The 27,298-nt window shown below is 40.2% G+C and overlaps 1 protein-coding gene across 2 annotated transcripts; it reads right to left on the bottom strand.

Annotated features, from left to right (window-relative positions):
• Nucleotides 1-10,406: 10,406 nt before the first annotated feature.
• Nucleotides 10,407-19,761, bottom strand: LOC145400935 (INO80 complex subunit C). 2 transcript variants are annotated; one of them, XM_080273300.1, is made up of 4 exons: nucleotides 19,572-19,761; nucleotides 16,474-16,573; nucleotides 12,159-12,226; nucleotides 10,407-10,870 (listed from the first exon to the last, which is right to left on the bottom strand). In XM_080273300.1, exons 1-4 carry the CDS (start codon nucleotides 19,644-19,646, stop codon nucleotides 10,739-10,741), a joined length of 375 nt encoding a protein of 124 aa, XP_080129426.1. In that variant the 5' UTR covers nucleotides 19,647-19,761; the 3' UTR covers nucleotides 10,407-10,738. The 2 variants fall into 2 exon arrangements, with proteins under 2 accessions (XP_080129426.1, XP_080129427.1); XM_080273301.1 differs by lacking the exon at nucleotides 19,572-19,761 and adding an exon at nucleotides 19,420-19,472.
• Between the last annotated feature and the right edge of the window lie 7,537 nt (nucleotides 19,762-27,298).

The following is a 27,298-nucleotide window of genomic DNA, read 5'->3' as shown; positions in this document are numbered from 1 at the left end:
CCAAATGCAGATATAAACTGGTCAGGAAAAGGTGATAAGGAGCCTCCATAGGTGACAAAAACAGGGCTTTGGAGACATCTTTTCAACCATTTCAGTCTTATGATGTATTTTTAATATTATTCTTTCTGTCTCCAAACTGTCATACCCAGCCTTTTTTTTTTTTTTTTTTTTTTTTTTTTTTTTTTTAAGCTGGAGAGATTAGATACAACCCTAATTAACCCCTCTGACTACTAGAATGCACTCTTAACCTAAACTCTAAATCTAAATAAGATCATCTTGTAGCAGTAGGAATAAAGTGAAAAATACATCATTAGACTGAAGAGGCTGAACCAAATACCGATACAGTATTATGTGCAGGTAGCAAGAATAAAGATATGGCTTCACAGGTATGGGCAGTACTGTAGTCTTTATTCAGCTGTAGAGGAATTTATGTTCATATCATGTAGTTCCATCCATCCATCCACCATTCAATCTTTTTCTCCCCTATCAGGAACATAAACGTCTGAGACTAGGTTATTTAGTTCAAGTTTTAAGGTAAGGGAGATTTCAGTTAATTTACAGAAGAACTTGTGTTAATATCATATTGTTGCTGCATCAAGTTTTTTCTGGTCTGTGCAACTATAGTACTAATTGTTTGAAGAATAGTGCAATATTTTGGGGTGCATCAGTGAGCTGACTGAGGAGTGGCTTAGTTCTGAGGTGTTGTATCCATTGTACAGAACTAGTTTTTGAAGTAGATTGCCTTTATTTAGACATTAGGTTGGAATCGCTAGTGTTCATGATTACTGTGCATATCATACTAGGTTTGCATATATGTGGTTCCTTGATGACAAAAAAGACAGTCCTTTGTAAATATGATACATTTTGATCTTGTGGCATGTGAGCTCTTGTATTTCTGATTTTATGTTTGTTAGATTATAATGCGTTTGAATGTTATTGTTCTTCGTCTCTGAAAATGCAGTGTTAATCTTTTTTTCACTTTGTAAATCCAGTTAGTTTTGACTGAATGATTTATCTGGCTTTTCATGTTATCACTTTTATTGTTCATTAATAATTTTGATCTTATGGCTTATCTCTGCAATCTTAATTTCACATTTTGATATTATGGTTTATGTGTGCGTGTGTGTTTTCATTTATATTGTTCATTATTAATTTTGATCTTACGATGTCTCAGTGCTTTTGGGGTTTTAGTTTTCCCATTATTTATTGCAAAGGTTTGAGTATCCCATCCTTCCTGATTATTAAAAGACACATGGTAAACCATTTGTAAATCTAAACTGTTTTGATCTTTTGGTATGTCTGATTCAGTTTAGATAAAATTCCATTCCATATATTGTAGTGCATATATTTTAATATTGTACTAGGTTTTATATAACTTGAAGCCCAATAGGCTTATAAGATTTTTAGTTGGCATAATAGGTATAAAGGGATTACATGGTGACCTGCTATGCTTAGACTGGATATATATATATATATATATATATATATATATATATATATATATATATATATATATACTCACACACACACACACACACACAACATATACTTGCTTTGTCCTCAGTTATTATATTTATTTTTGTGACTGTTGCCTCTTCAGGTTTGAGAGGGCTTAGTCATATTCAAAAAAAGTATGGTTCTGTGGCTGTATAATATTTATTTAGTCACTTTACTGTGATGATGTCATCATTATTTTATTATTACAAACTGAATGGGTTAGACAGAGCCTTTATTAACCTCTTCACTGTGAGAGGTCTCCTCAAAGCCAATTAAAATCATTTGTCCTTAGGAAGAATGAAAATATATATATATATATATATATATATATATATATATATATATATATATACAGCACAGTATGCTGTTTATAAAAACTCATTCCTCATTCTGTAAGAGTTAACAGAGATAGTGTCTGTTCGCTCAAGAGGCTACCCCTAAGTTAAATAAATGCATTTGGTAGTAGAATGCTGTAAAATAATTGTACAGAAGGGCCTAAACAACACATGGTAAAACATTGCTCATCGTTATAGATATCTCATGGGCTGTTGCTGTGTGAGGTGCATGTAAGCAGCCTTGGACAATACATAGGTGGTATAACAGTGTGGTTCTAAACTTAGTCCAATAGATTTCAGATTTTGTAAGTAGCCGCCACAGTTTAGTGGGTTCGAGTGGGTGTCATTAACTGAAGGGATGAGTGTTCAGTTTCATTCAAGGACCAATGCTTGTTGCCAGGAAGGGTATCTGGTCTTGAAGTAAATGGTTACCACCAAATCTCATTTTGCACCCTTCAGAGAATTTGGGGCTTGAGGCTAGTATTTCATTAGTTCAGAACATTTAAGGGTAGGAGACCAACCTATGTGCTGCAGCAAAAGTTCTCTGTAGTAAATAGGAGTAACACCTTAGCCCTTCAACAGAGAGAGGAGTGCTTGCATAAAAACTCCCATTATATCAGGTTTTGTAACTTGTCGAGACACGAACTTGGCTCACGTAGCTCCAGAAGCCTCATTTATCCACTGAGTCCAGGTGACGTCCTATTTAGTTTATTCATCCTGCTACCTGATAATTCCGTTCAGCTTTAAAAGGCCTCTCATTCAGGAGAAATTTATCAGCACCTTTTCCAAGAGGGATATGTTTTGGCTCAAATTATTTGCCAGTCTGTTAGCAACATTATGGCTTGGCAATTGGATGGAGTTTGCACCAAATGTGATACAAAGATCGAAACAAGAGAACAAGTAATAAATTTGGTGAAAAAGATCAGAGATTAGCCTGGGATCATGAAACAAACAAAAGGGGAGTGGGTGGAATGGTGCTGCCGTAATGGACGTACTGTATGTGCTTTCTATATCTATCCATCCTGCTGTAAAAATTTATCAAAGCTGAATAAACTTACCAGGAGATGGCAGGAATAAAATTTGAAAGATATCTCCAGAGCTGAATTTATATTTTGACCAGTTACTGTATTAGTAAGACTGTATTATGATGTTGCACATATGACTTAACCCGCCATAGTTCATTATTAACCTGCCGCGTGCCAGCTATTTTTAGCCCTGTGGGTCGCCTTAGTGTCGGCCATTTTTCGACCTTTTCTTTATTGGCTATAATGATAGATTTTGATGTGAAAACAACGAATTTCACCATTAAAATGCTCACCGAAACTCAGAAATGGGTTTTATTGAGTCCTGCATACCTGTATACAGGTATACCCGCTCTCTCATGCTTACCACATAGGTGAGAGAAAGCCGTTTTCTATGTAAGGTAAACTCAGGTATTTATGCTGGGAAGGTATAACAATGTTCAGTACACTTTTCTGATTACAGTGAGTCCTTGAAATACGAAAGGGATAGGGACCAAAAAAACTTTCGTAATCCAAAATTTCGTATATCGGTACGATTTTCCCCATTGAAATATACATATAAAGGGGGGGATGCATTCCAGGACCCCATTGGACCGCCACTAAAACTTTACCCCTCCTATTTAGAAGTATGCAGTACACGTATACAGTACTATACTATTGTACAGACATAAAAAAATAAAACATACAACTAATTTCTGTAGTATTAGTATACTGTACAGTTAAATATAGACCTGTGCTGTGGCTGGAGATTCGTGTCGTTGATATGGTGCTAAGTCCATGCGACAGCTGTGGGTCCTCATGGCTTGGCAGGCGGCTGAAGTTGAAGAGAAGGAGGTGGGCAAGGCCTAAAGCTCGCACAATCTCTGAGACTCCCTGCCCTTCCTCGTGGTGTCTTATTATTTCCATTTTCCTCTTAAGTGAGAGTAAGATGCTGTTTCTTCTTTGTAACTGGTTCCCCGGATGCTGGAGATGATGCAGGGCACTTGGGAGGCATGGTGAAAATACGAAAAGGTGAAGAACAGTGAAAAACAACGTAACGTACAGCGAAGCTGAGATGAGAGAACGGACGTGACAACTGGGAAGTGCGTGAAAATGTGTTTACCAGAGAGGGGTTAGTTCGTTTTCTCGCCGCGAGTGAGCGCGGCGCTGTGCAGCGCGCCCATTTTGAATTTTTCATATTTCCTCGTATCGTTTTTTGAACCATCAAGACAGATTCTTTCGTATTGTGGAATTTGTCCTACATTTATCGCTTTCGTACCATCGGAAATTCGTACTTCGAATTTTCATATTTCAAGGACTCACTCTACTTATTACTTCAACATCTATCACAATTTGCATGTCTTCCTCATTGTGAATGCATTATCTTACACTTACTTGAAGATAGGTACAACCTGACCTCATTAAGTACAGTCCTGGCACTTACAAGAAGGCATGTACAACTTGACTTCACTATATAGTCCTAACACATACAAGAAAATATTTACAACTTACATTTATGTGAAAATAATTACAAAATGCTTTCACTATGTACAGCACTGGATGAGGCACACGGGCAGAGTGAGACAGAGCGAGCGTGAGGGGGGGAGCGAGCGAGTGTATGGCCTTGACAGCCTGAAGGATGGTAGAGGAACAGTTACCATACATGCCTGCCAATTTTTACTCGCAAATCTTGAAAAATGCAGTCACAGTGAATTTTTTTATTTCAAACCGTTTTAAAACGGCACTGGCACGGGGCGGGTTAATTACCATATTAATCATCTGTGTATGATGATCATTTGTCTCCCTTAACCTTTCAGGTTCAAGAAAGCAGTGTTGCATACTATTATCTAGGTAGCAAGAATATACTAAAACAAGAGTGTACAGTACTCATATTGTACTGAGAAGGCTAGTGTTGCAGATGACCAGAACACTCTTCCTGAGGCACCCTTAACCTATTCAACATGATGACATTTTATTCTTGCTGTCTTTGAATTACTTTATTCCATTTTTATGGTATCTAGCAGTAAGAGAGTTAATGAAGGCTAAATCTAGTGCTTGCAGTTGGAAAAGGCTTCTAAGCTGAATAAAACTCTGCTAACAGCATGTATAAAATACATCATCTGGTTGAAGGGGTTAATATTACTAAGCTTGTAAATTCACAGCCTTCTCTGTTGTAACATAAATATGATTCTTGCAGCTTCACAACGATGGTAGTCGAGTCCTTCACTAAGTCTGATTTGAGTGTATAATGTACAGATTAATTTCCCCCCTGCATCAAAACAGTCATGTGATAATGAGAAGGGTAAATTAATGTGAACCCAGTTGCTGGTGTATTTTTTATTGTTATTAATTTATATCAGTGATGTGAATGTACAGTAATTTATGTAAGTGATGTGGATGAAGAGGATTTTATTTGATTGATGTGGACATAGAGCAAGATTGTTTTCCAACACTAAAACCCAGTAGACAGAATTTGAGGGAATAGGAGGCTAGACTCCACTAAATGCACCAGGTTGTCCAAGTAATACACAGTACCCATGTATTGTATCTCTGGTACTGGCAATATATGCAGTGTGAAATAATTAATAACTTGGATGAAATTCACAAACACCTTATAATCAGTGACCTGCCCTAACTTTGATTTGGTTTTGGAGGAAGAACAAGAGATATGGACAGATTCTGTACTCTCCTTGCTTTGAACCTCCCTTAAAAAAAACAGTTTGGGCAGAAAACTGACTAAGTTATTTGTGATTCTGAACCATGTGCTGTAATTTCTTAGGCTGTATCAGTAAGTCCACAAAGAAAATTAATACGAAACTAAATGACATGCAGAATTATTTATTGTGTATGAATATGTATCTTTAGACAGTTTTCTAGTACACTGTATCAGGGCTCACAATTTTGAACTAAATAAATGATTTTTTTTTTTTTACAACATTGTTTTACACCAGACACCACAACCTTGTTTTACACCAAACACCTGCTGGTTTCATTTCAGTTTGCACTAGTTTTCATTAGAACAGGCATTTAACTTTATTGGTGCTGCATGTTTCAAATTTTTTCTTCCTCTAACTCCTGTCCTTCCAAGTATATAATAGCTCTTCCAGTTTCCCTCTCTACCCTTTATTTTATATCAACTAGTGAAGCCTACAAGATTTACTTCCTCTTTCTTGTCTTCAGATACAGTGAGACTTCGATATACGAAAGGGATAGGGACCAAAAAACTTTTTGTAATTCGAAATTTCGTATACCGGAATGATTTTCCCCACTGAAATACTGTATACACATAAATGGGGGGATGCGTCCCAGGACCCCCTCAGACCCCCCACCTAAACTTTACCCCCCTCCCCATTTTGAAGTAAGCAATACCTGTATACAATTGTAGAGAAGGAGTGGCCATATTCTTGTACATCTCCTTTTTCTTTGTCACAGTTCCAATGGTGGAAGCTGCAAGGCCTAAAGCATGCCCAATCTCCGAGACTCCCTGCCTCTCCTCATGGGGTCTTATAATTTCCAGTTTCCTTTCCAGAGTTAGAGTACAGTGCTACTGCTTCTTTGCAGCAAGCTCCCCTGAAGCTGGTGATGATGCAAGGTGCTTGGAAGGCATGGCGAAACAATACTAAAAGATGAAGAGCTGCGAAAATATCCTCATGTACAGCGAAGCTGCGAGGATAGGAGGGACATGGACTCAACTGAGAAGCGCACAAAAATTTGTTTACCAGAGAGGGGTTAGTTCATTTTCTCTCGGCAAGCGAGCTGTGCACCGTGCCCATTTTGAATTTTTCATACAGTATTCCATTACACCCTTCATAGCTGCTGGCCTTGAACAACACTTTACTGTTTCGGTGTCAGTGGTGTTGAGTTAGGGCGTCCTATAAAAAACTGCGAACAATTACAGGAAGGGAACGAAGGTCACTGGTGTGTTTACCCCAAGCAGTCAGGCGTTATCTTCACTCCAGATGTATTCGCCGATGATTACATGCTCCCTAATTTTGAGTAAGTTTCTTTCAGCAAGAGAACATAATTTACCACCCTCAAAATAATCAGAAAAATACAGAGGACAAACTAGAGGAATATGCACTGAATTGGTAAGGTCTTTAGGCTGTATGCTTACACAAAAGATTATGGGTTTTACAATTTTAAGACAAGATATGGAACAAAAATGTTTGCTAATCAGAAAAAAATTACTCTTTTGTCCCACATGTTCTTATAGGTTAGAATTCAGCTCCACATTCTTCGTTCGGTATCACCCTTCCCAATTTATTTCGGACCAACTGAGCACAGTTATTTCTGCTCCTTAAAGTTAGTGTGCATTTACTGCTAATTCTTTTGTTCGTTCTTATGTGTATCTGTGAAAGAGAGAGGACTGATACAAACAATAATGTATTCCATTATCGCTTTCATAGCTGCTGGCCTTGAACAACGCCTTACTGTAACGGTGTCAGTGACGTTGAGTTAGGGTGAGCTATAATAAACTGAGAGCAATTATGGGAAGGAAACAAAGGTCACTGGTGTGTTTACACGACCCTATTCCACCACCCCAAGCAGTCAAGGCGGTCACAGTTCACTTCATCCCAGATGTTTTCACCAGTTTACATGCTAATGTAACACGCATCCTAATTTTATTAATTCGTACACGAATCATAGCAAATCACAGGATGGGTTTAGGGGAAAATAATAATAATAAAAAAAAATCCACATGTGCCAGATGAGTCTTTTCACATATGTAAGAAAAAGAAATTGATTTTAGAATTCTGAAAAAATGGTGGAGAAGTATCTAGAGAAGGGAAAGAAAGTGTATGCTGCCTTCATGGACTTAGAGAAAGCTTATGACAGAATAGATAGGCAAGGTATGTGGAAGGTATTAAGAATATATGGAGTGGAGGGGAAATTGTTGAACGCTGTGAAGAGTACGTACGAAGGAGCTAGGGCTATGGTGTGAGTGGATGGTGAGCTGCGTGAATTCTTTGATCTCAATATGGGACTGAAACAGGGTTGTGTGATGTCTCCATGGCTGTATAATATATACATGGATGGGGTTGTAAAGGAGGTGCAAGGTAAGGCAGTGGATGTGGGGGTGGCTCTAATGAATAAGGGTGAGATTTGGAAGATTCTGGTGTTGCTGTTTGCTGATGGTACAGTATTGTTGAGTGAAGATGAATGGGAGTTGCAAGGTTTGGTGAATGAATTTGGGACAGTGTATAGGAAGAGGAATCTGAAAGTTAATGTAAACAAGAGTAAAGTTATGGTGTTTGAGAGGAATGAAGTCACAGAATGTACAGTGAGGTTGGATGGTGAGGATATGGAGAATGTGACTGCATTCAAGTACTTGGGCAGTGTGATGAGTAAGGATGGAACTTCGGGGGATGAAGTGCGTGAAAGGGTACAGCAGGGAAGGAAAGTTGTTGGTTCACTGAAAGCAGTGATGAGAAATAGGGAGGTGAGTATGGAAGTTAAGAAGTCAATGCATGATAGTATTGTGATCCCTACACTGAAGTATGGAAGCGAGGCATGGACCCTGCAGGAGGGGAACAAGTCAAGAATGAGAACAGTGGAAATGAGTTACTTGAAAGGAGCATGTGGAGTGACATGGAGGGAGAGGTTGACAAATGAAGAAGTGAAGGAATGTTATGGGGTGGATGTGGATGTGGTTGAGAAGATTAGGAGAAATACACTGAGGTTGTCTGGACATATGGAGAGAATGGAGAATGAAAGACTGACTAAGAGGGTGTATGTAAGTGAGGTGGAGGAAGGGGTAGACCGAGGATGAGGTGGAGGGATGGAGTTGAGAAGTTTATGAGAGAGGGGGGAGTGAGTTGGGGGGAGGGTTGTCAAATGGTGGGTGACAGAGCAACTTGGAGGCGTTTTGTCTGCGGCCACCCTTTGCGGGATTAGGGCGTCGGGCTAGACAGACAGATAGATAGATAGAAAAAGTGGTCCCAAGGCCGACCATGGGAGCACGCAAATTTCTGAACCCACAACCACTGAGGGGGCTAAACATACGCTTTACTTTAAGCAGTAAAAGCACCTTATCACATCAGTTCTTCCTGATAGTCTGTTATATTTTTCAAATTATTTCTGGGTTGGTAAATACAGCAAACATTTCTTGTTAAATCTGTTTCCCCGTTGTTTTTAGCTGTTCTGGTGTGACAACTCTTGTTTATTTCGTTAACATAATGGAGGAAAGGACTGTTCTTCCCTAAGTGTTTAACTAAATCTGGCCTAACCGAGCTTATCTGTAACTAATAACTAAGTGCTACTCTCGGGTGTCAGCCCTGTCCTCTCCTCCATCCTTCTTTCCTTCCATCTTCTTCTATCTTTCTTTCCTTCATTCTTTCCTCGTCCTTCTGCCTACGGGTGACTTTACACTCCCTCTTCTGTCTTTCATTCCTTCATTCTTTCCTCTTTCTTCTGCCTATGAGTGACTCTACACTGAGTGACAAGCCAAATGGTTTCATGTACACCAGGAAACTATTTACTACGCTGGGTGGTAACCATATAACCAAATTTTGGGGCCTGGTAGTTTAGTGGGTAATTATTGTGCTCCAATTGGATTGAACCGGTGAAGGTTTATATCCAAGGGGTGGCTGGGGTTTACTGCTCACATAATGCCACTCAGGGATGAGTGAGGTTGGTCACTCATCTTAAATGTCAGAACAAACTGCCTAGCCCTGGGCTCCTATGCTCCTCATGGGGCAACGTAGGATAGGATGATGGATGGATGGATGGATGAATAATTTAACCTAACCTAACCTCCAACTGGGAAATTGGAAAACGATATCCACCTTTGACCATGCTGAATTTCTTCAACTGAGAAACGATCGTAGGGGAAAGTGACGATAATAAGAGGGAGGAAATTTTTCAGCAAGAAAGTTATTTGCCAAACTGAAAGCTGTCAGAAATTTACAGAAACAAGCTGGAGGATTATGAATTGAATTGGTAAGGTCTTTCTGCTGCTTCAAGTGTACAATGAAAGACACAAGTATCATCCCAAAGTCTGACAAATATCGCGTGGAAAAATCGAACCATTTGGAACACGCACTAGTAGAAACAGGGTTTTCATTGTATTTCGCCTGGTGTAAATTTTCTTCAGACGGAACTGGGAAGATAGTTGGGTCTTTCACTGTACATTTACCAGTAAACAAATCAATCTAACAGTACTTGTGTTTTGTTTCTGCCGAATTAACAGCAATTTCAGACTATTCAGAAACCTCCTCACACTATATAGTCTGGATAATAGGGCTATCTCTGTATTTCTTTTCGTATCGATTTTCGTATCGAGACAAATATTTCGTATTGTGGATTTTGTCCCATATTCATTGTTTTCTTACCATCGAAAATTCGTACTTCAGGTTTTCGTATTTCGAAGACTCATTGTACATTATATGGTACTGAACAAATTCTGTACCAGCAGTGTTATTTCACAAACCTATCTCTTCCTCTGCCAAACTTCTATCTTACATGAATATTTTATAGCTATAAATACAAGTACAATAGTTCCTTTCTCCCTCTTCCTCTCTTTTAAGCCAGCTAAAAAAAAAATAAATGCATATTTTCATATTTTTTCTACATTCTTGGACAAAACAAAAGGCCAGTGGAAATCATTTGCATCACACAAATTTAATATATTTTAGCTATCTCCTCAAATGGGTTGATGGTTTATGCCTTGAATGAGCTACAGGTTAAGTACAAATACTGTATGAAGTAACAACAGATTTAAGAACTTCTGGATATCACAAGTTATTCTAAACAGCTTATACCAGAATCAGTATCATTTCGGACTTCATTTACCTTCCACGTTTAGGCTCCCCTCCCTCCTAGTCAGACCATCCTCATTCATATATCTCTTTATTCCATCCATGCACTACTTAATGAAAAGTATTACAAAGAAAGATCTCTATAAACTCATCCCACAATGCTGTTGGCTTTCCTCAACTCAAGCAGACCATTGACGATGTCCATTGGCAGATCTCTGACACGGTAGAATTCTGATGCATCAGCAAATCTCAGCTTGGTGAGAGGGTCAGTGTAGTTGGCCTGGTATGGAGATATTTTGTTAATTCACTTGCAAAGGAAGAATGGTTTCTCACTGACCTCTAGTCTAACACAAGAGCTAAAGGGAAATGTCATCATACCTAATAATAACAGAAATAATGTGAGACTAAGGTGTGGCATGAGGTGGTGGTGACCATTGTAGACTCATGATGTAGTGCTCCCTACTTCTTCCTTAGCCTTTATCATTCATTTTCTGTGCCTGCCCTCCTCTCTTCCTATTTCTCCCATCTTTCCTGTCACTTCTTATTGCTTTTCTTTCCTTTACAGGTGGCTTTACATTGAGTGACAAGCCAAATGGCTCCCTGTACGCCAAGAAACCATTTACAATGCTGGGTGGTAACCATATAACCAAACCATATGTGCTCCCTACGTGTCAGCAAGTGGGTTGGTGGAAGGTCAGTGCCGTTCCCTGTAAAACAAATAACTCAAAGTCAAATGGCCGCCCCTCATGGGATTATGGTGTCGCCAATAGATAGACAGATAAAGCAATGGGATTGCTGAGGAATGTATGTAGAGTACAGAGAGTGGATAGGATACAGAATAATGTGATTCGTGAAAGATGTGGAGTGAAGCAGTCTGTGAACACCAGAATCGGAGAGTGTACTGAGATGGTTTGGTCATGTGGAGAGAATGGATGACAATAGAGTGGTGAAAAAGATATACCAGAGTGAATATGAAGGAGGGAGAAGGCAAGGCAGGCCAAGAAGATGGAGGGATATGGTGGGTGAGTGTGTGAGGAAAAGAGGTAAGGAAGCCGGTGAAGCTAAGGGACTGACAAGAGACTGAGCCAGCCGGATGAATTTTGTGTGAAGAAGCGCATGACCAGGGATTTGGCACCCCTTTTTAACGTGACACCGTTTGGATTGACTCTTATGATATAGGTATATTTGAAGCTACAGAATGTGATGAAATATTTTTGGCCTATCTGATGGAGCCAGGAATCCGTGGGCTTGAATGATGAGTGAATGGAAGTGTAACCCACTGACTCTGGCAAACTTAAGTTGTTCGGACACTGCTATTCCTCACCCTGCCCTAGGGTGGGAAAGGAGGTCCAGATGATGATGATGAACAACTATAATTAATATAAAGTTGAAGAGATACTGTATTGCTAATGTGGGTTGTTGTTGTCGTCCAAGGCTCATCTGGATGTGAACCCAGTGAACAGCAGGCTAAAATCAGCCATCTCATGCAATCCATCATCCCCCTTTCAGGGGACAGGGAGGAAGCTGAAGGACCTTTGTAAAATCAGGTGCCTTATACAAACACTTACAGGCATTCCAGAGACATCTGAGTACTTCTTAGCTGGTGTGAAGGCTGGAGGTGCATCAATACTCCCATCTAAAAAAGAAATACCGGTACATTACTGTGCATACATCAAAAAAATATAGTATTGACTACTATATCCCAATTTTTACACTCCTCTCTCTAATGACAGAAAGCTCTTGATACATTATAGCAGCTACAATGACAATAGCAACCTCCTTAAAACTCACAAAGCCAACTCAGCAGTAGCTACAGCATAAAAATCTGCATAAACTGAAACATGACATAAGCATGTACTCACAACACTGGTATGAGTTGTCATTCACAGTATTTATAAGAATACCAGTACCTATACTGTGGCACAACATTTAGCTATATAAAACAATACAGTAGATATATAACTGTTGTTGTTGTGTTATCTGAATGTGAATCTAAAGGTCTGCAAGCTGAAGCTCTCCTTGTGTCCCTCTACCTCCATCTAATATGCTATAGCAGTAGCCATGTGTGTGTGTGTGTGTGTGTGTGTGTGTGGTTTGGACAGCTGAAACTACACATTCAAATCGCACCAAAATTGGCACAGAAATCTCAAAAAATTCACTGACGTTGAAAAAGCTTGGTCCCATCATGATTGAAAAACTTATAGTAAAACCTCAATATAACAGACTTCAATATAGCGGAATTCGCTTTTATCAGACTCGAGGAGCCAAGTGGACTAAATTCTTGTGTGTCAGGAAAAGTCTAATAAAGCCAGAAGCAGTCCTCTCTTGGAATAAATGAATAAACAAACAAAAGCAGGTGATACCATAACATCGGTCTTGGAATAAACGAATAAACAAACAAACGGAGGAAATACCATAACCGGTCCCTCTTCTCTCTCTCTCCTCCATACCTTCTCCTCCTCCCCGTCCCTCTCTGGTGAGAGAGAGAGAGAGAGAGACAGAAGGTAAAATTGAAAATGAAAATAACTGTGAAAATGAGTGTAAAAGTGAGGGTGAAAGAGAGCACACAAGTGAATATGGAATGTCAGAGTCAACAGAGAGAGAGAGAATAAACAAGTGGCGTCACCTTGGCATAAACAAATGAGAGAGAGAGGCATAACCTTGGTCCCTCCTCTCTCTCTCTCTCTCCTACAGTATATTTCCTCCCTTTCTCTGTCTCCAGGAGAGAGAGGTGAAAGTGAATGAAAAAGTGAAGGTTAGTGAAGGCACTGTGAAGGTGAAAATGAAGGTAGTGTGAAAGTAAAAGTGAAGGTGAAAGTGAAGACAAAAGTGAAAGTGAAGGTGAAAGTGAGGGTGAGAGTAAAAGTGAACGTGAAAGTGAACTCAGAAGTGAAAATGAAGGTGAAGATGGAGGTGAAAGTGAAGGTGAAGGTGAAAGTAAATGTGAATGTGAAAGTGAAGTCAGAAGTGAAGGTGAATGGTGAAAAAGAGGTTGAACGTGAAGGCAAAAGTGAGGGCGAGTGAAGGTGAAAATGAATGAAAATGGTGAAAGTGAAGGTGAAACCGAATGTAACAGTGAAGATGGTGAAAGTGAAGGTGAAAGTAAAGGCCAAGGAGAAAATTAAGGTGAAAGTGAAGGTGAAAATTAATATAAAACTGAAGATGAAGATGAAAGTGAAAGTGAAGGTGAAAGAGAAAGTAAAAGTGAAGGTGAAGATGGAGGTGAATGTGATAGTAAAAGAAGGGAGGGCAAAAGTGAAGGTGAGTGAATAATTGTAAAGGTCTATCTATCTATCTATTGCCAGACGCCATAATCCCGTATGGGGTGGCCATTTGACTTTGAGCTATTGGTTTTATGGGGAGGGGCACTAACCCTCCACCAACCCACTTGCTGACATGTAGGGAGCACATATGGGTTGGTTATATGGTTACCACCCAGCACTGTAAATGGTTTCTTGGCTTCCAAGAAACCATTTGGCTTGTCACTCAACGTAAAGCCACCTGTAAAGGAAAGAAGAGCAATAAGAAGTGACAAGAAAGATGGGAGATATAGGAAGAGAGGAGGGCAGGCACAGAAAAAGAATGATAAAGGATAAGGAAGAAGTAGGCAGCACTACATCAAGTGAGTGGATGATGGTTGCCACCACCTACTTGTAGAGGTAAATGAGAAAATGAGAAAGTAACGTTGCAAATGAAGGTGAAAGGGAAATTCAAAATGAGTGATAGTGAAAGTGAGTGTGAAGGTGAAGGTGAATGTGAAATGAGCATGGAATAGAACATGAAAGTGAATATGAATGTCAGAGTGAACTGAAAGTGAAGGTAAAAATGAATGGGAAGGTGAAGATGAAGACAAAAATATGTGAAGTAAAGTGCCCAGTGTGGGGATAGGGAGAGAGAGAGAGAGAGAGAGAGAGAGAGACAGAGAGAGAGAGAGACAGACAGACAGACAGACAGACAGACAGAGAATAAATGCATGAATGACAAGCAAGCTTCTCTGCATAACAAGAGGAGGAGGAAGTCCAGGGGGGGAGTCCTGATGTCGCTTTTATCGGACTGGCTTGGGCCCCAATTAGTCTGATATATTGAGGTTTTGCTGTACTATATTTTAATGTGCAATCACATTTTGACCAAAAAAAAATGCCGCTCCTAGCGCCCGGCATAGGATCTCCATAGAATTTTTTGCCCACAGGTACAACTAAAGTATTTCGGACTTGTGTTCGGACAACTTGAGTTCCATTCCCGAAGCTGCAAATAACACGATCAATTGGTTAGCTGCAAAAAATCCAAGTAACAACATTACATTAGAACAGCACATGAACGCGAAAGCCCTCCACAGGAGCAAGTGCGAGGGGCCCGAAGGGCCCACGAGCACATGTTGAAATAACTATGACACTAATACAATCTAACAGTAATAGCTATCTATCTATCTATCTATTGCCAGATGCCTCAATCCCGTTTGGGGTGGCCACAAACAAATCGCCTCCAAGTCGCCCTGTCCCCCGGCATTTCACTGCCCTGCTCCCAACTCACACCCCTCTCTCATATACCTCTCCACCCCATCTCTCCATCTCATCCTCGGCCTCCCCCTCCCTCTTCCCCCCTCCACCTCACTCACATACACTCTCTTCGTCAGTCTTTCACCCTCCATCCTCTCCACATGGCCAAACCACCTCAGTGTGTTCCTCATAACGCTTCCTATCACATCCACATCCACACCACAACGCTCCTTTATATCCTCATTCGTCAGCCTGTCTCTCCACATGACTCCACAGGCTCCTCTTAAATAACTCATTTCCACTGCTCTCATTCTTGACTTGTGTCCTTCCAACAATGTCCAAGCTTCACTTCTGTACGTTAGAGTTGGTATCACAATACTGTCGTGTAGTAACTTTTTCACTTCCAAGCTCACTTCCCTGTTTCTTATCACTGCTTTCAAAGAACCAGCAACCTTTCTTCCCTGCTGTACCCTTTCAAGCACTTCACCCTCCAAACCTCCATCCTTACTCATCACACTACCCAAGTACTGTACTTAAACGTACTCACATTTTCCAATTCCTCACCATCCAACCTCGCTGTACATTCACTAACTTCACCTCTCTCAAAGACCATCACTTTACTCTTCCCTACATTCACCTTTAGATTCCGTTTCTTACACACTCTCTCAAACTCATCCACCAAGCCTTGCAGCTCCCCTTCGTCTTCACTCAACAACACAGTATCATCTGCAAACAACAGTACAGGGAGTTTCCAAACACTATCCTCTCTCACCAGGGCCACTCCAACATCCACTACCCTACCTTCTACCTCTTTTATTACCCCATCCATGTACAGATTGAACAACCATGGAGACATGACACATCCCTGTTTCAAACCAACTTTCAAAGAGAAAAATTCACTTAGTTCACCATCCACACGCATTGCAGCCTTCGCACCATCATACATACTCTTCACAGCATTCAACAACTTCCCATCTACTCCATATATTCTTAACCCTTTCCACAATCCTTGTCTATCCACCCTGTCATATGCTTTCTCCAAATCCATGAAAGCCGCATACAACTTCTTTCCCTTCTCTAGAAACTTTTCCACTAAAGATCTAAGAATGAATATCTGATCTACACAATCTCTTCCCTTCCTAAAGCCTCCCTGTTCTTCTCCAACTAATTTCTCTGTTCTTTCTCTAACTCTGTCTATAAGTATCCTACCATACACTTTTCCTATTATACTAAGAAGACAAATGCCCCTATGATTACCACACACTTCTTTTTCCCCTTTTCCTTTGTACAAGGGAATAATTATACCTGACTTCCAATCCTCCAGGACTCTACCTTCCTCCCAGGCCAATCTGCACATACAATTCTTTGCCAGAACTTGTTTACTTACAGTGAACACAGTCATGGGGCCAGCTGTATGTGCGTTCCAGGGAGATTATCTGCTTCAAGTTTCGCCATCCTCGCTTTTTGCTACTTCGGAAAGCTGTGTGCTGAAGCATGGATGAAAAGAGGCTATATTAGGACAGCAGAAGCATAGACATTTCAAATTTATATCACTATCATTTTTAGGAATAGAAGAAGGGAAAGACGAGAGGAAGGAGTAGTTGCAAGGAGAGTGGAAAGGTTACAAGAGGATGAGAAAAAGGCAGAGTATAAGAGAGAAGTGGAGGAACGATTGGGCAAATATAAGTTGGAGCAGATGGGGGACGTGGAAGGTGTGTGTAGAATATTTACAGAAGAAATATGTGCAGCATGTGATGTGGTGTGTGGAAGGAAGAGAAGACGGAGGGGGGTGCAAGGAACAGCGTGGTGGACTGAAGAGGTGAAACGGGCTGTGGCACAAAAGAAGAAAGCATATAATGAATGGATGAGAAATAGGGGCATGGAAGAAGTTGAGAGGCTGAAGAGAGAGTTATATGTAGAAAGAAAGAGAGAGGTGAAAAGATTAGTAAGAGAGAGTAAGAAGAGAGTGGATGAGGAATTTGGAAGGAATTTGAGTGTAAAGTGGAGGGACTGTAAGAAAATGTTCTGGAAAGAGGTGAAAAGAGTAAGACAGGGTGGAAATGAAGTTAGCAGGGGAGTGAAAGATAAAAATGGTACGGTAGATTACTAGTGGAGAAGGGAGAAAAAGTGAGCAGATGGAGAGAACACTTTAAGGAATTGTTGAACGTGGAGGATGGAAGTAATGTGAGTATAAGTGGCTGGGGAATGGCTGGAAGAAGAAGGGAGGTGAGAAGACAGGAAGAAATCAATAGGAGAGAAGTTGTGGAAGCAATGAAGAAAGTTAAATCAGGGAAAGCCCCAGGAATTGATGGAGTGTGTGGTGAAATGCTGAAGCATGGGGGAGAGATAGTAGTAGAATGGATGTGGAAGATGTGCAGATTGGTCTGGGAGGAAGGTAGTGTCCCGGAGGATTGGAAGTCAGGTATAATTATTCCCTTGTACAAAGGAAAAGGGGAAAAAGAAGTGTGTGGTAATCACAGGGGCATTTGTCTTCTTAGTATAATAGGAAAAGTGTATGGTAGGATACTTACTGACAGAGTTAGAGAAAGAACAGAGAAATTAGTTGGAGAAGAACAGGGAGGCTTTAGGAAGGGAAGAGGTTGTGTAGATCAGATATTCATTCTCAGATCTTTAGTGGAAAAGCTTCTAGAGAAGGGAAAGAAGTTGTATGCGGCGTTCATGGATTTGGAGAAAGCATATGACAGGGTGGATAGACTAGGATTGTGGAAAGTGTTAAGAATATATGGAATAGATGGGAAGTTGTTGAATGCTGTGAAGAGTATGTACGATGGTGCGAAGGCTGCAGTGCGTGTGGATGGGGAACTAAGTGAATTTTTCTCTTTGAAAGTTGGGTTGAAACAGGGATGTGTCATGTCTCCGTGGTTGTTCAATCTGTACATGGATGGGGTAATAAAAGAGGTACAAGGTAGGGTAGTGGATGTTGGAGTGGCCCTGGTGAGAGAGGATAGTGTTTGGAAACTCCCTGTACTGTTGTTTGCAGATGATACCGTGTTGTTGAGTGAAGACGAAGGGGAGCTGCAAGGCTTGGTGGATGAGTTTGAGAGAGTGTGTAAGAAACGGAATCTAAAGGTGAATGTAGGGAAGAGTAAAGTGATGGTCTTTGAGAGAGGTGAAGTCAGTGAATGTACAGCGAGGTTGGATGGTGAGGAATTGGAAAATGTGAGTACGTTTAAGTACAGTACTTGGGTAGTGTGATGAGTAAGGATGGAGGTTTGGAGGGTGAAGTGCTTGAAAGGGTACAGCAGGGAAGAAAGGTTGCTGGTTCTTTGAAAGCAGTGATAAGAAACAGGGAAGTGAGCATGGAAGTGAAAAAGTTACTACATGACAATATTGTGATACCAACTCTAACGTACGGAAGTGAAGCTTGGACGTTGTTGGAAGGACACAAGTCAAGAGTGAGAGGCGTGGAAATGAGTTATTTAAGAGGAGCCTGTGGAGTCACATGGAGAGATAGGCTGACGAATGAGGATATAAAGGAGCGTTGTGGTGTTGATGTGGATGTGATAGGAAGCGTTATGAGGAACACACTGAGGTGGTTTGGCCATGTGGAGAGGATGGAGGGTCAAAGACTGATGAAGAGAGTGTATGTGAGTGAGGTGGAGGGGGAAAGAGGGAGGGGGAGGCCGAGGATGAGGTGGAGAGATGGGGTGGAGAGGTATATGAGAGAGGGGGGTGTGAGTTGGGAGCAGGGGAGTGAAATGGCAGGGGACAGGGCGACTTGGAGGCGATTTGTTTGTGGCCACCCCAAACGGGATTGAGGCGTCTGGCAATAGATAGATAGATAGATTTTTAGTGAAAAAAGGAATTGAATTTCTGAGCCTCTTCACTATCTTAAATATCAAAACTTTAGACTTCAGCAAAATTAAAAAAGAAAAAAGAATGTTCATCTGATTTGTTCCACCTGTTTTTATCCTTAAACATTTTTTTTTTCTCCTGAACTCCTTCCTATAATACTTTCTTTTGTTTTGGTGTCCCTGTAATTTTTTTTCTCTTCTCCACTTTAAAGCCTGGTCCTGGAGACTGGCTTAATTCAATGGACGTCACTCTTTTTATATTTTCCTAGGCTGCTTGGTGTATTTTCTTTCATTTTAGTACAAAAAAATAACTCAAAATAGTCCATAAAGCAATGAAAGATATCTAACAGCATAACAATAAAATGAGTGCTTCCTTCAATAGTTTTTCTAACAATTCATCTCACACCCAGGGCACCACAGTCTGAGGTATAAAAAGGTTTCATTGGGTAATGTCATTCCACACAGGGTAATGTCATTTCACACAAGGATGAAATAACACATACCAGTATATACTGTACTTCCATATCTTTGCTCAAGTTGCCACTCACACACGTACATGCCTTACATATGGCCTGATATAGTCCGGATACAGCTTACTGCCTCAGTCTGTACTGCACCAATCCTCTGAAAGTCATTTTTGTCAATGATCTTTATTCATAGGCCTACTCACCTGGAACTCTGGATTTTTGAACACTGGAGGTTTCTTTTCCTCCTTCTCCTCAACTGTGTCTTCCGTGGTAACCATCGTCAAAGTCACGCACAACACTTTTCACTTTCTCCGTTATGCTGAAAGACACAGATCCAAGTTGTGTGCAAAAGGTTAAATTGTCCGACTCCGATTAAATGGGCGAGAAGACGCAAGTTTGTTGTTGCTGCAAAGTAGTGTTCGATGCTTACGACATTTCACCACTCACTTTTCATACGCTCTTATTTTCTTTTTGCAGCCTAGCAAAATCCCATATTTGTATAAAACGTTCTCCTTCATTCCATAAACATTCAAGATACATAGGAAAGATGTATAGACCTCTTAAATTACACATAAGTGACGATATCTAAAAGTAGGCGAAAACGCCAATTTACATGAGTGTTTCCACTGCAGACTGGTCTTGATTTTAGGATTTATTTTTTCTTTCAACAGAAAGAGCATTACTATACTGGGGCTTTCTACTTATACTATTTCTTACGAAGAACATATAAATTCATTTAAGTTATTGAATATAATAATGCTTCTTCGCTTCAGAGCACTTATCCCCAATGATCAGACGGTCTCACAGCAGCTTGTAGTAGTTGTTGTGTATTCATGCATGATTATGAAAAGTTTGGCAAGTTTAGTTTACTGAAGACACCTTCATCAGGTAAAATATATCCTGCGTGTAGCACGATTAAAGTCGCATTACAACAAATGTCTTAAAGGAATACGAGAGATGACTTGCTGATTAGGGGTAAGAGAAGTGACTGTGTCAACAACTTGATTTAGGCATACCGTAAAATTGTATACAAAATGAAACTCCTAAGCTGAAGTTATGCTTATGATTACACGTCCATACGTACATGTTCACTCATGTGTCTACCAAGCATTTCTGTCAAATATTTGTGTAAGAAGTTAGTATCGGTAGCTATTTAAATGACAGACTACAAAAAATGAAACTTGAGCAAGGAGCTTAGGGTAACTGTTGATAGCAACACTGCCCTGTCAGTTAGGTTAAGTGGTATTATTTTACAAGTGGACAAAATGCAGTTTTGGAATTTTAGCACCATTATCGTATAGTAAAGTCCCTAAGGATCACAAATAACCCCCATTATCCCATTCAGAAATTGATTATTACTCCCCTAAGATAGGTTAGGTATGTTGGGTTTGGTTTGGTTAGTTTTATTGTGTTCGGTGAGGGGCATTTCCGACAAAAATGAAGGTCAGAAACATTCGAATCGCATCAAAAACTGCCAGAAAAATATATTGCACTACATGGGGGGGTGTATTGTCCACTTGTAAAAATTTACCGGTTAAGTTAGGTATCAACTAGTTTTGTCAAGAAAAGCAGTTCAGAACTGAACCTGGCCTAACCCCCCAAAAATGAAAATCAATTATCTTCAAACCTAACCTCACCCATTTCATCATATCCTACTGTAAATTAACCCAAAGTGGCAGTGTTCTGAATAATTAATGGGAGCTGTTCCACTGCAGATGCTATCAAGCAACTGGAGCTCATCCCTTGATGTAAGTCCATGCATTGGGTACTAACAGTATTAATCCTCTTGCGCACGATAAGTTTTGGTAAGTTTTCTGGCGCATGGTTTTATTCCACCCCCTTCTCTGCCAGCCCTCCTGCGCGCCTATGAAAACATGTATTCTTTCCTTATTTTTGCCGCCCAAACATATATATACTGCCATAAAAACTACATCATCATATTCACTGATGTTTGTTCTAGCCGATAAGCAAAAAAAAAAAAAGTACGAATAGAAGTACAGTACATTAGGCCGGCATGAATAAACATTTCAGAACGTCAATCTCACTTCCCACCATCATAGCTCGAATGTTTTCCATCATACCTCAAATTGTTATTAGATGTTTAGATGGCTTTATGGTTTCCTGTACACCAAGAAACCATTTACAACGCCGGGTGGTAACTGTACTGTATAACCAAACCATACGTGCTCTCTGCGTGTCAACAAGTGGGTTGGTGGAGGGTTAGTGCCCCTCCCCGTAAAACAAATATCTCAAAGTCAAATGGCCACCCCTTATGGGATTATGGCATCTGGCAATAGATAGATAGATAAGAGAATTTTATCAGCTTTCTAATAAAGTTTGCAGCTTTTTTATGCGATTTTTAGTTTTTGAGACAATAGCTAAAAACTAAAAGTAATTTCCTACAGGGAACTGATTTTTTGTTCAGGGAGCTCTAGCGCAAAAGTTTTCTTGCAGAGGTTATGTTTTTATTTCATTATCTTATGTAGAATTTCATGGACTTTTTCATGGTATCAGCAGATTTTTCATGCACGTGCTGCACTTTCGTCATGCGTGCACACCACTGTTATATTCCTCCCTATGTAACAACAAATTTCGATCAAAGATGTTACATCATTATTTCATTAACGTACGTAGAATTTTACACGCTTTATCATGGTTCTTTCAAGAAATCGATACATGCAATACATTTCGAGTAAATAGTACTTGGACGGGTGACCGCCTGGGAACACCAGATGCTGTTGGCATCCCTACGTGTCAAGTGGGGTTGGTGGAGGATTAGTGCCCCTCCCTGTAAAACAATTAACTCTAAGCCATTGGCCACCCCGTCTGGGACACATGGCGTCTGGCAATGAATGAATGAATGGAATAATTCCTAGCGTGCTTTCAGTTTTTCCCACCTCACCCACACCAACATATTTCGCTCACTAGTTTTATTTTGTTTTATTCAAATTATACATGTAAAATATCATAAGCTTTTTTTTCAGTGCTCTCAGAAACTCGATATGACCACTAGTCTTTTTTTTTGCTAGCTACTGATACTGAAGCTGGACTTATTTCCATCTCATATGTGTGTATGTAAAAAACAATACTTGTTTGTGTAAAATATAGAAATAGGTCAATATACAAATCAACAAAATACGAATAACTCACTTCCTCCAGAGGTGTTGAATTGCTGGCAGTACCTTCAGGGGTTTGAAGATGAGGAGTTATGTGGTGTGTGTGTGTGTGTGTGTGTGTGTGTGTGTGTGTGTGTGTGTATTTACCTATTTGTAGTATACAGGAATTGAGCAATGCTCGTGTTGTCCTGTCTCCATATCCACATTTATCAAGTCTACCTTTACACACATGAATGTTTTTCTCATGCACCACCTCTTTGTCTAAGTCGTTCCAAATATTTAAGTATTTACCTAATATACCTAATTGTGATATACACGGAATGTACTATGCTCGTGGGTTTCCGTCGCTGTTTCTCAATAAGTTGAATTTAACTTTAAACTCGTTTAAGTTTTTAGACTGGACGATCTCTTTGTCCAGGCTATTCCATAAGTCTATACTTCTGTAAGGAAAGCTATATTTCTTGATATCCTTCAAGCAGCTTGACTTTTTCAATTTCATTCCATGTCCTCTTGTTGCTCTCTTATCCCATACAAACAGATCTTTGTCAATTTTATCTACTCCCACCATGGTCCTGAACACCGCAATCATGTCTCCCCTCTTTCTCCTTTCCTCTAACGAAGGCAAATCCAGTTTTTCCAGCCTCTCTCTGTATGACAGGTCTGTCAGACTTGGGACCATCTTGGTTGCTGTTCTTTGTATTCTCTCAATCTTGTTTATATCTTTCTTTTTGTGTGGGGACCACACTACTGCTGCATATTCTAACCTGGGGCGGATCATGGCCATTATCAATTTTTTCATCATTTTCTCATCCATATAATGAAATGCTACTCTTATGTTAATCAAGAGTTTATAAGTCTCTCCAACTGTCTTGTTAATGTGCTTTTCTGGTGACAAACTATCTTGGACCAGCACTCCCAAATCTTTCTCTTCTCTCCTTTTTGTGATTAATTCATTACCCAAAAAATAATTCAGTGATGGTCTCCTGGTACTTTTACCCATTTCCAATATTTTACATTTCTTTACATTAAATTTCATTTCCCACGTCCGGCTCCAATTGTGTATCCTATCCAAATCCTCCTGCAGTATTTTACAATCCTCCTCAACCTCTATCTTCCTCAAGATCTTTACATCATCAGCAAACAGACTTGCATAACTGTTCACTCCATCTACCATATCATTTACGTAAATCAGGAACATTACTGGCGCCAACACTGAGCCTTGAGGGACTCCACTTGTTACTTCCCTCCATCCAGACATCTTTTCCTTTATTACTGTCCTCATTTGTCTGTCTCTCAAAAAGTCTCTCATCCATTCCAGAAGTTTCCCCTTTAGTCCTCCTATATATTCTAGTTTCCACATTAGTCTCTTATGAGGTACCTTGTCAAAGGCCTTCTCTAAGTCTAAGTACACACACTCCACCCAACCATCTCTCTCCTGTACCACATCAATCGCTCTTGAGTAAAAGCTCAACAAGTTAGAAACACATGACCTTCCACTTCTGAATCCAAACTGACATTCAGCCAAAATATTCATCTCTTCCAGATATTTTATCCATCTGTCTTTCAGGATTCTCTCACACAATTTTGCGACCATGCTGGTTAGAGACACTGGTCTATAATTCAGGGGTTCTTCCCTGTTTCCTCCCTTGTAAATTGGTACCACATTTGCCCTCTTCCATTCTTTTGGCACTTTCCCCTCTTCCAGTGAGCATACAATTAAGCTGTGAATTTTATCCGCCAGTTGTTCTCTGCATTCCTTCAGTACCCAATTAGAAATTCCATCAGGTCCTGGGGCTTTCCTTACATCTTGAGTTTCCAGTAATTTATACACTTCCTGTACCTCCACTTTTATATCTTTCATCACCGGAACATTTCTAATCACTCCCTCCTCTTCCACAAGCTCCTTTTCTTTAGTGAAAACTGACTGGAAACGTTTGTTCATTATTTCTGCTAGCATTGCCGCATCCTTAAAGACCTCTCCTTCTACTTTCAGCTTGGTGATTCCTTCCTTTTGTTTCAGTTTGCCATTAACAAATCTATAAAACAGTTTGGGTTCATCCTTGCATTTGTCAATTATACCTTTTTCAAAATTCCTTTCTTCTTTTCTACGTATTCTTGTGTACTGTATTCATTTCTTGTTCTTTTATATTCTTCCTTTGTTCTGTCGTTACCTCTCTTTCTCCAGTTGTTCCACGCCTTATCTCTCTCTTTTTTTGCTATCATACACCTTCTATTAAACCACTCCTTTTTCCTGTTTTCTTTCCCTCTTACTCTTGGTACAAATTTTTCCACTCCCAAATTATAGAGGTCTAGAAAAATATCCCACTTCCTCTGTATCTCTCTTGTTTCTCTGAATTTTCTCCAATCCGCATTTTCAAAAAAGTTTCTCAATCCTGTAAAATTTGCTTTCCCAAAGTTGTATCTTCCCTGTCTATGAAGCTCGTCTCTTGGCTCGACGTTTCCTATTAACATCTGGAACTCAATGACCACGTGATCACTTTTTCCCAAAGGACAGAGATATTCCAATGATTCTATTACATTGGGTTCTTTGGTGACCAGTAAATCTAACCTTGCTGGTGTGTCCTCACCTCGAAACCGTGTCTCTTCTTTGACCCATTGCGTCATCACATTATTCATTATTATATTTAATAACATAGTGCCCCACGAATCCTCGCCGCCTCCCGAGTACCATTCCTCCCAGTTCACCTCTTTACAATTAAAGTCACCCATCAAAATTATATTATTGCTTTTCTCAATTATTTTTTGCAAGTAGCTAGCCATATCTGACAACATCTCATGGTATGCCTCATCCTTCCATGCTCTCGTCTAAGGGGGAACATACACTACCGCCATATCTCTCTTAACATTCTCTCCAGTTTCTAATTTCATATATATCACTTCAGCCCTGCCTTCTCCCATTTCCACAGTACCGTATCTACATTTATGTTGTTCTTCACTGCTATCATCACTCCTCCTCCCTTTTTTTCTTTTCTGTTGTGTGAGTGTGTGCGCACTATGTATGTATATTTCACACTAAACCATACACGATAATATCACTGTCACAGTGATTCCATCCCAACCTCCTCTGTTATTCCCTTCCCGACTATGGCGTATGTGACGCCTGTTTCCTTCCTGACTATGGCGTATCTCTGTGGCATACGCAACGCCTGCTAAGGTAGATCAGTTATTTCACTAATCCGGACACTATATGTTTCACACAGTGTAAGCATTGGGTTCACTGTATTGGTAAAATACATCATCTGGGGCAGGGTGAAGCACAGTAGGAAACCCGGTACAGTATAACAAACACGACTTCTGCCCTAGGCCTAACGGCTGATAATGGCACCAGTGCTTTACCAACAATACATGTATGTTCCATAGACACAATCACTTCACAATATAGTCACAAACACAATACATTAACGATATTTCAATCGTGGCTTCTGCCTCGGGCGGGATGGGGAAAATAGAGGGGTTTAAAGGGATGAATGATGGAACGCTACTCTTCTGCCTGGCTGGTGGTGAGATAAAGTAGATTTCTGATATGCACTGTCCCATGCCTTGGCCAACAGTGTTGCCAAGTATTTACTTTGGACACTAGACTGGCCTGCTAGGATGCACCAAAATTTGATGCAAATTGGCCGAAAACTTGGTGTTTGGCAAATTTTCTTCTGCTTTGGGACTCAGTTCATGTCTCTGTGCTTTTACCAGGAAACACCTGAAGAACGCAGATCACGTCTTCTTGCTCCAAGGGGTTAAATCAAATTCAGCCTGACTTAGGAATCCACATTCCTAATGTATTCAGTTTTTGTGTTCTTGTTTTTCTTGTTTGTGTATTTAATCATTTTGAATAAAATACTTATGTGATGTCTGGCCCTGCAGTGGAATAGAAATTCATTGTTATTTTTAGCTTAGATGCTCAATAGGTTTTTCATAGTAACATACGATTTGTTTTCAGTCTTTCAGTGTAATACAGTAAATACTTTTCTTTCCAGGCCACACAAGATGTCGGTGTTGTTCCCGCATAGTATCATTCGCACCACAAGGTTGATGTAAGTAGCTTACTGATGTCAGAAACAGGAGACACAAAAGCAGACCTGCCAGGCCTGCAAAATAACTAATGAATATGAATCAGACTTCCATTCACTCATTAATCAGATCATCGGATTCTTGGCTTCATCACAGGCAATTCCAATCACACCTGCACTAGCATCACCAAAAATAATAACAGTGCTGAGGACTCGATGTAGTGCTGCTGTCGGGTGTCTGCCCTTTCCTCTTCTCCATCCTTCTTTCCTTCCATCCTCTTCTGTCTTCCTTTCCTTCATTCTTTCCATGTCCTTCTGCCTACGGGTAACTTTACACTCCCTCTTCTGTCTTTCTTTCCTTCATTCTTTCCTCTTCCTTCTGCCTGTGGGTGACTCTACACTGAGTGACAAGCCAAATGGTTTCTTGTACACCAGGAAACCATTTACTATGCTAGATGGTAACCATATAACCAAATTTTGGCGCCTGGTGGTTTAGTGGGTAATTATTGCGCTCCAGTTGAATTGAGCCGGTGAAGGTTTATATCCAAGGGGTGGTTGGGGTTGATTGCTCATGTAATGCCACTCAGGGATGAGTGAGGCTGGTCACTGTCATCTTAAATGTCAGGACCAACTGCCCAGCCCCGGGTTCCTACGCTCCTCATGGGGCAGTATAGGGTTGGATGATGGGTGGATCATTATAGCTTTTTTCCATTGTTGTATTTTTGTTTCCTGTGTCTATTTCTGGATCTTGCCTACTACATGTAAAACAGTGGCAATAGGGTTATG

This window comes from Coenobita brevimanus, chromosome 54, assembly GCF_032717465.1.
Source record: "Coenobita brevimanus isolate Jiangsu-jjx chromosome 54, ASM3271746v2, whole genome shotgun sequence".
Lineage (NCBI taxonomy): Eukaryota > Metazoa > Arthropoda > Malacostraca > Decapoda > Coenobitidae > Coenobita > Coenobita brevimanus.
This window is presented reverse-complemented; position numbering and strand designations above follow the sequence as displayed.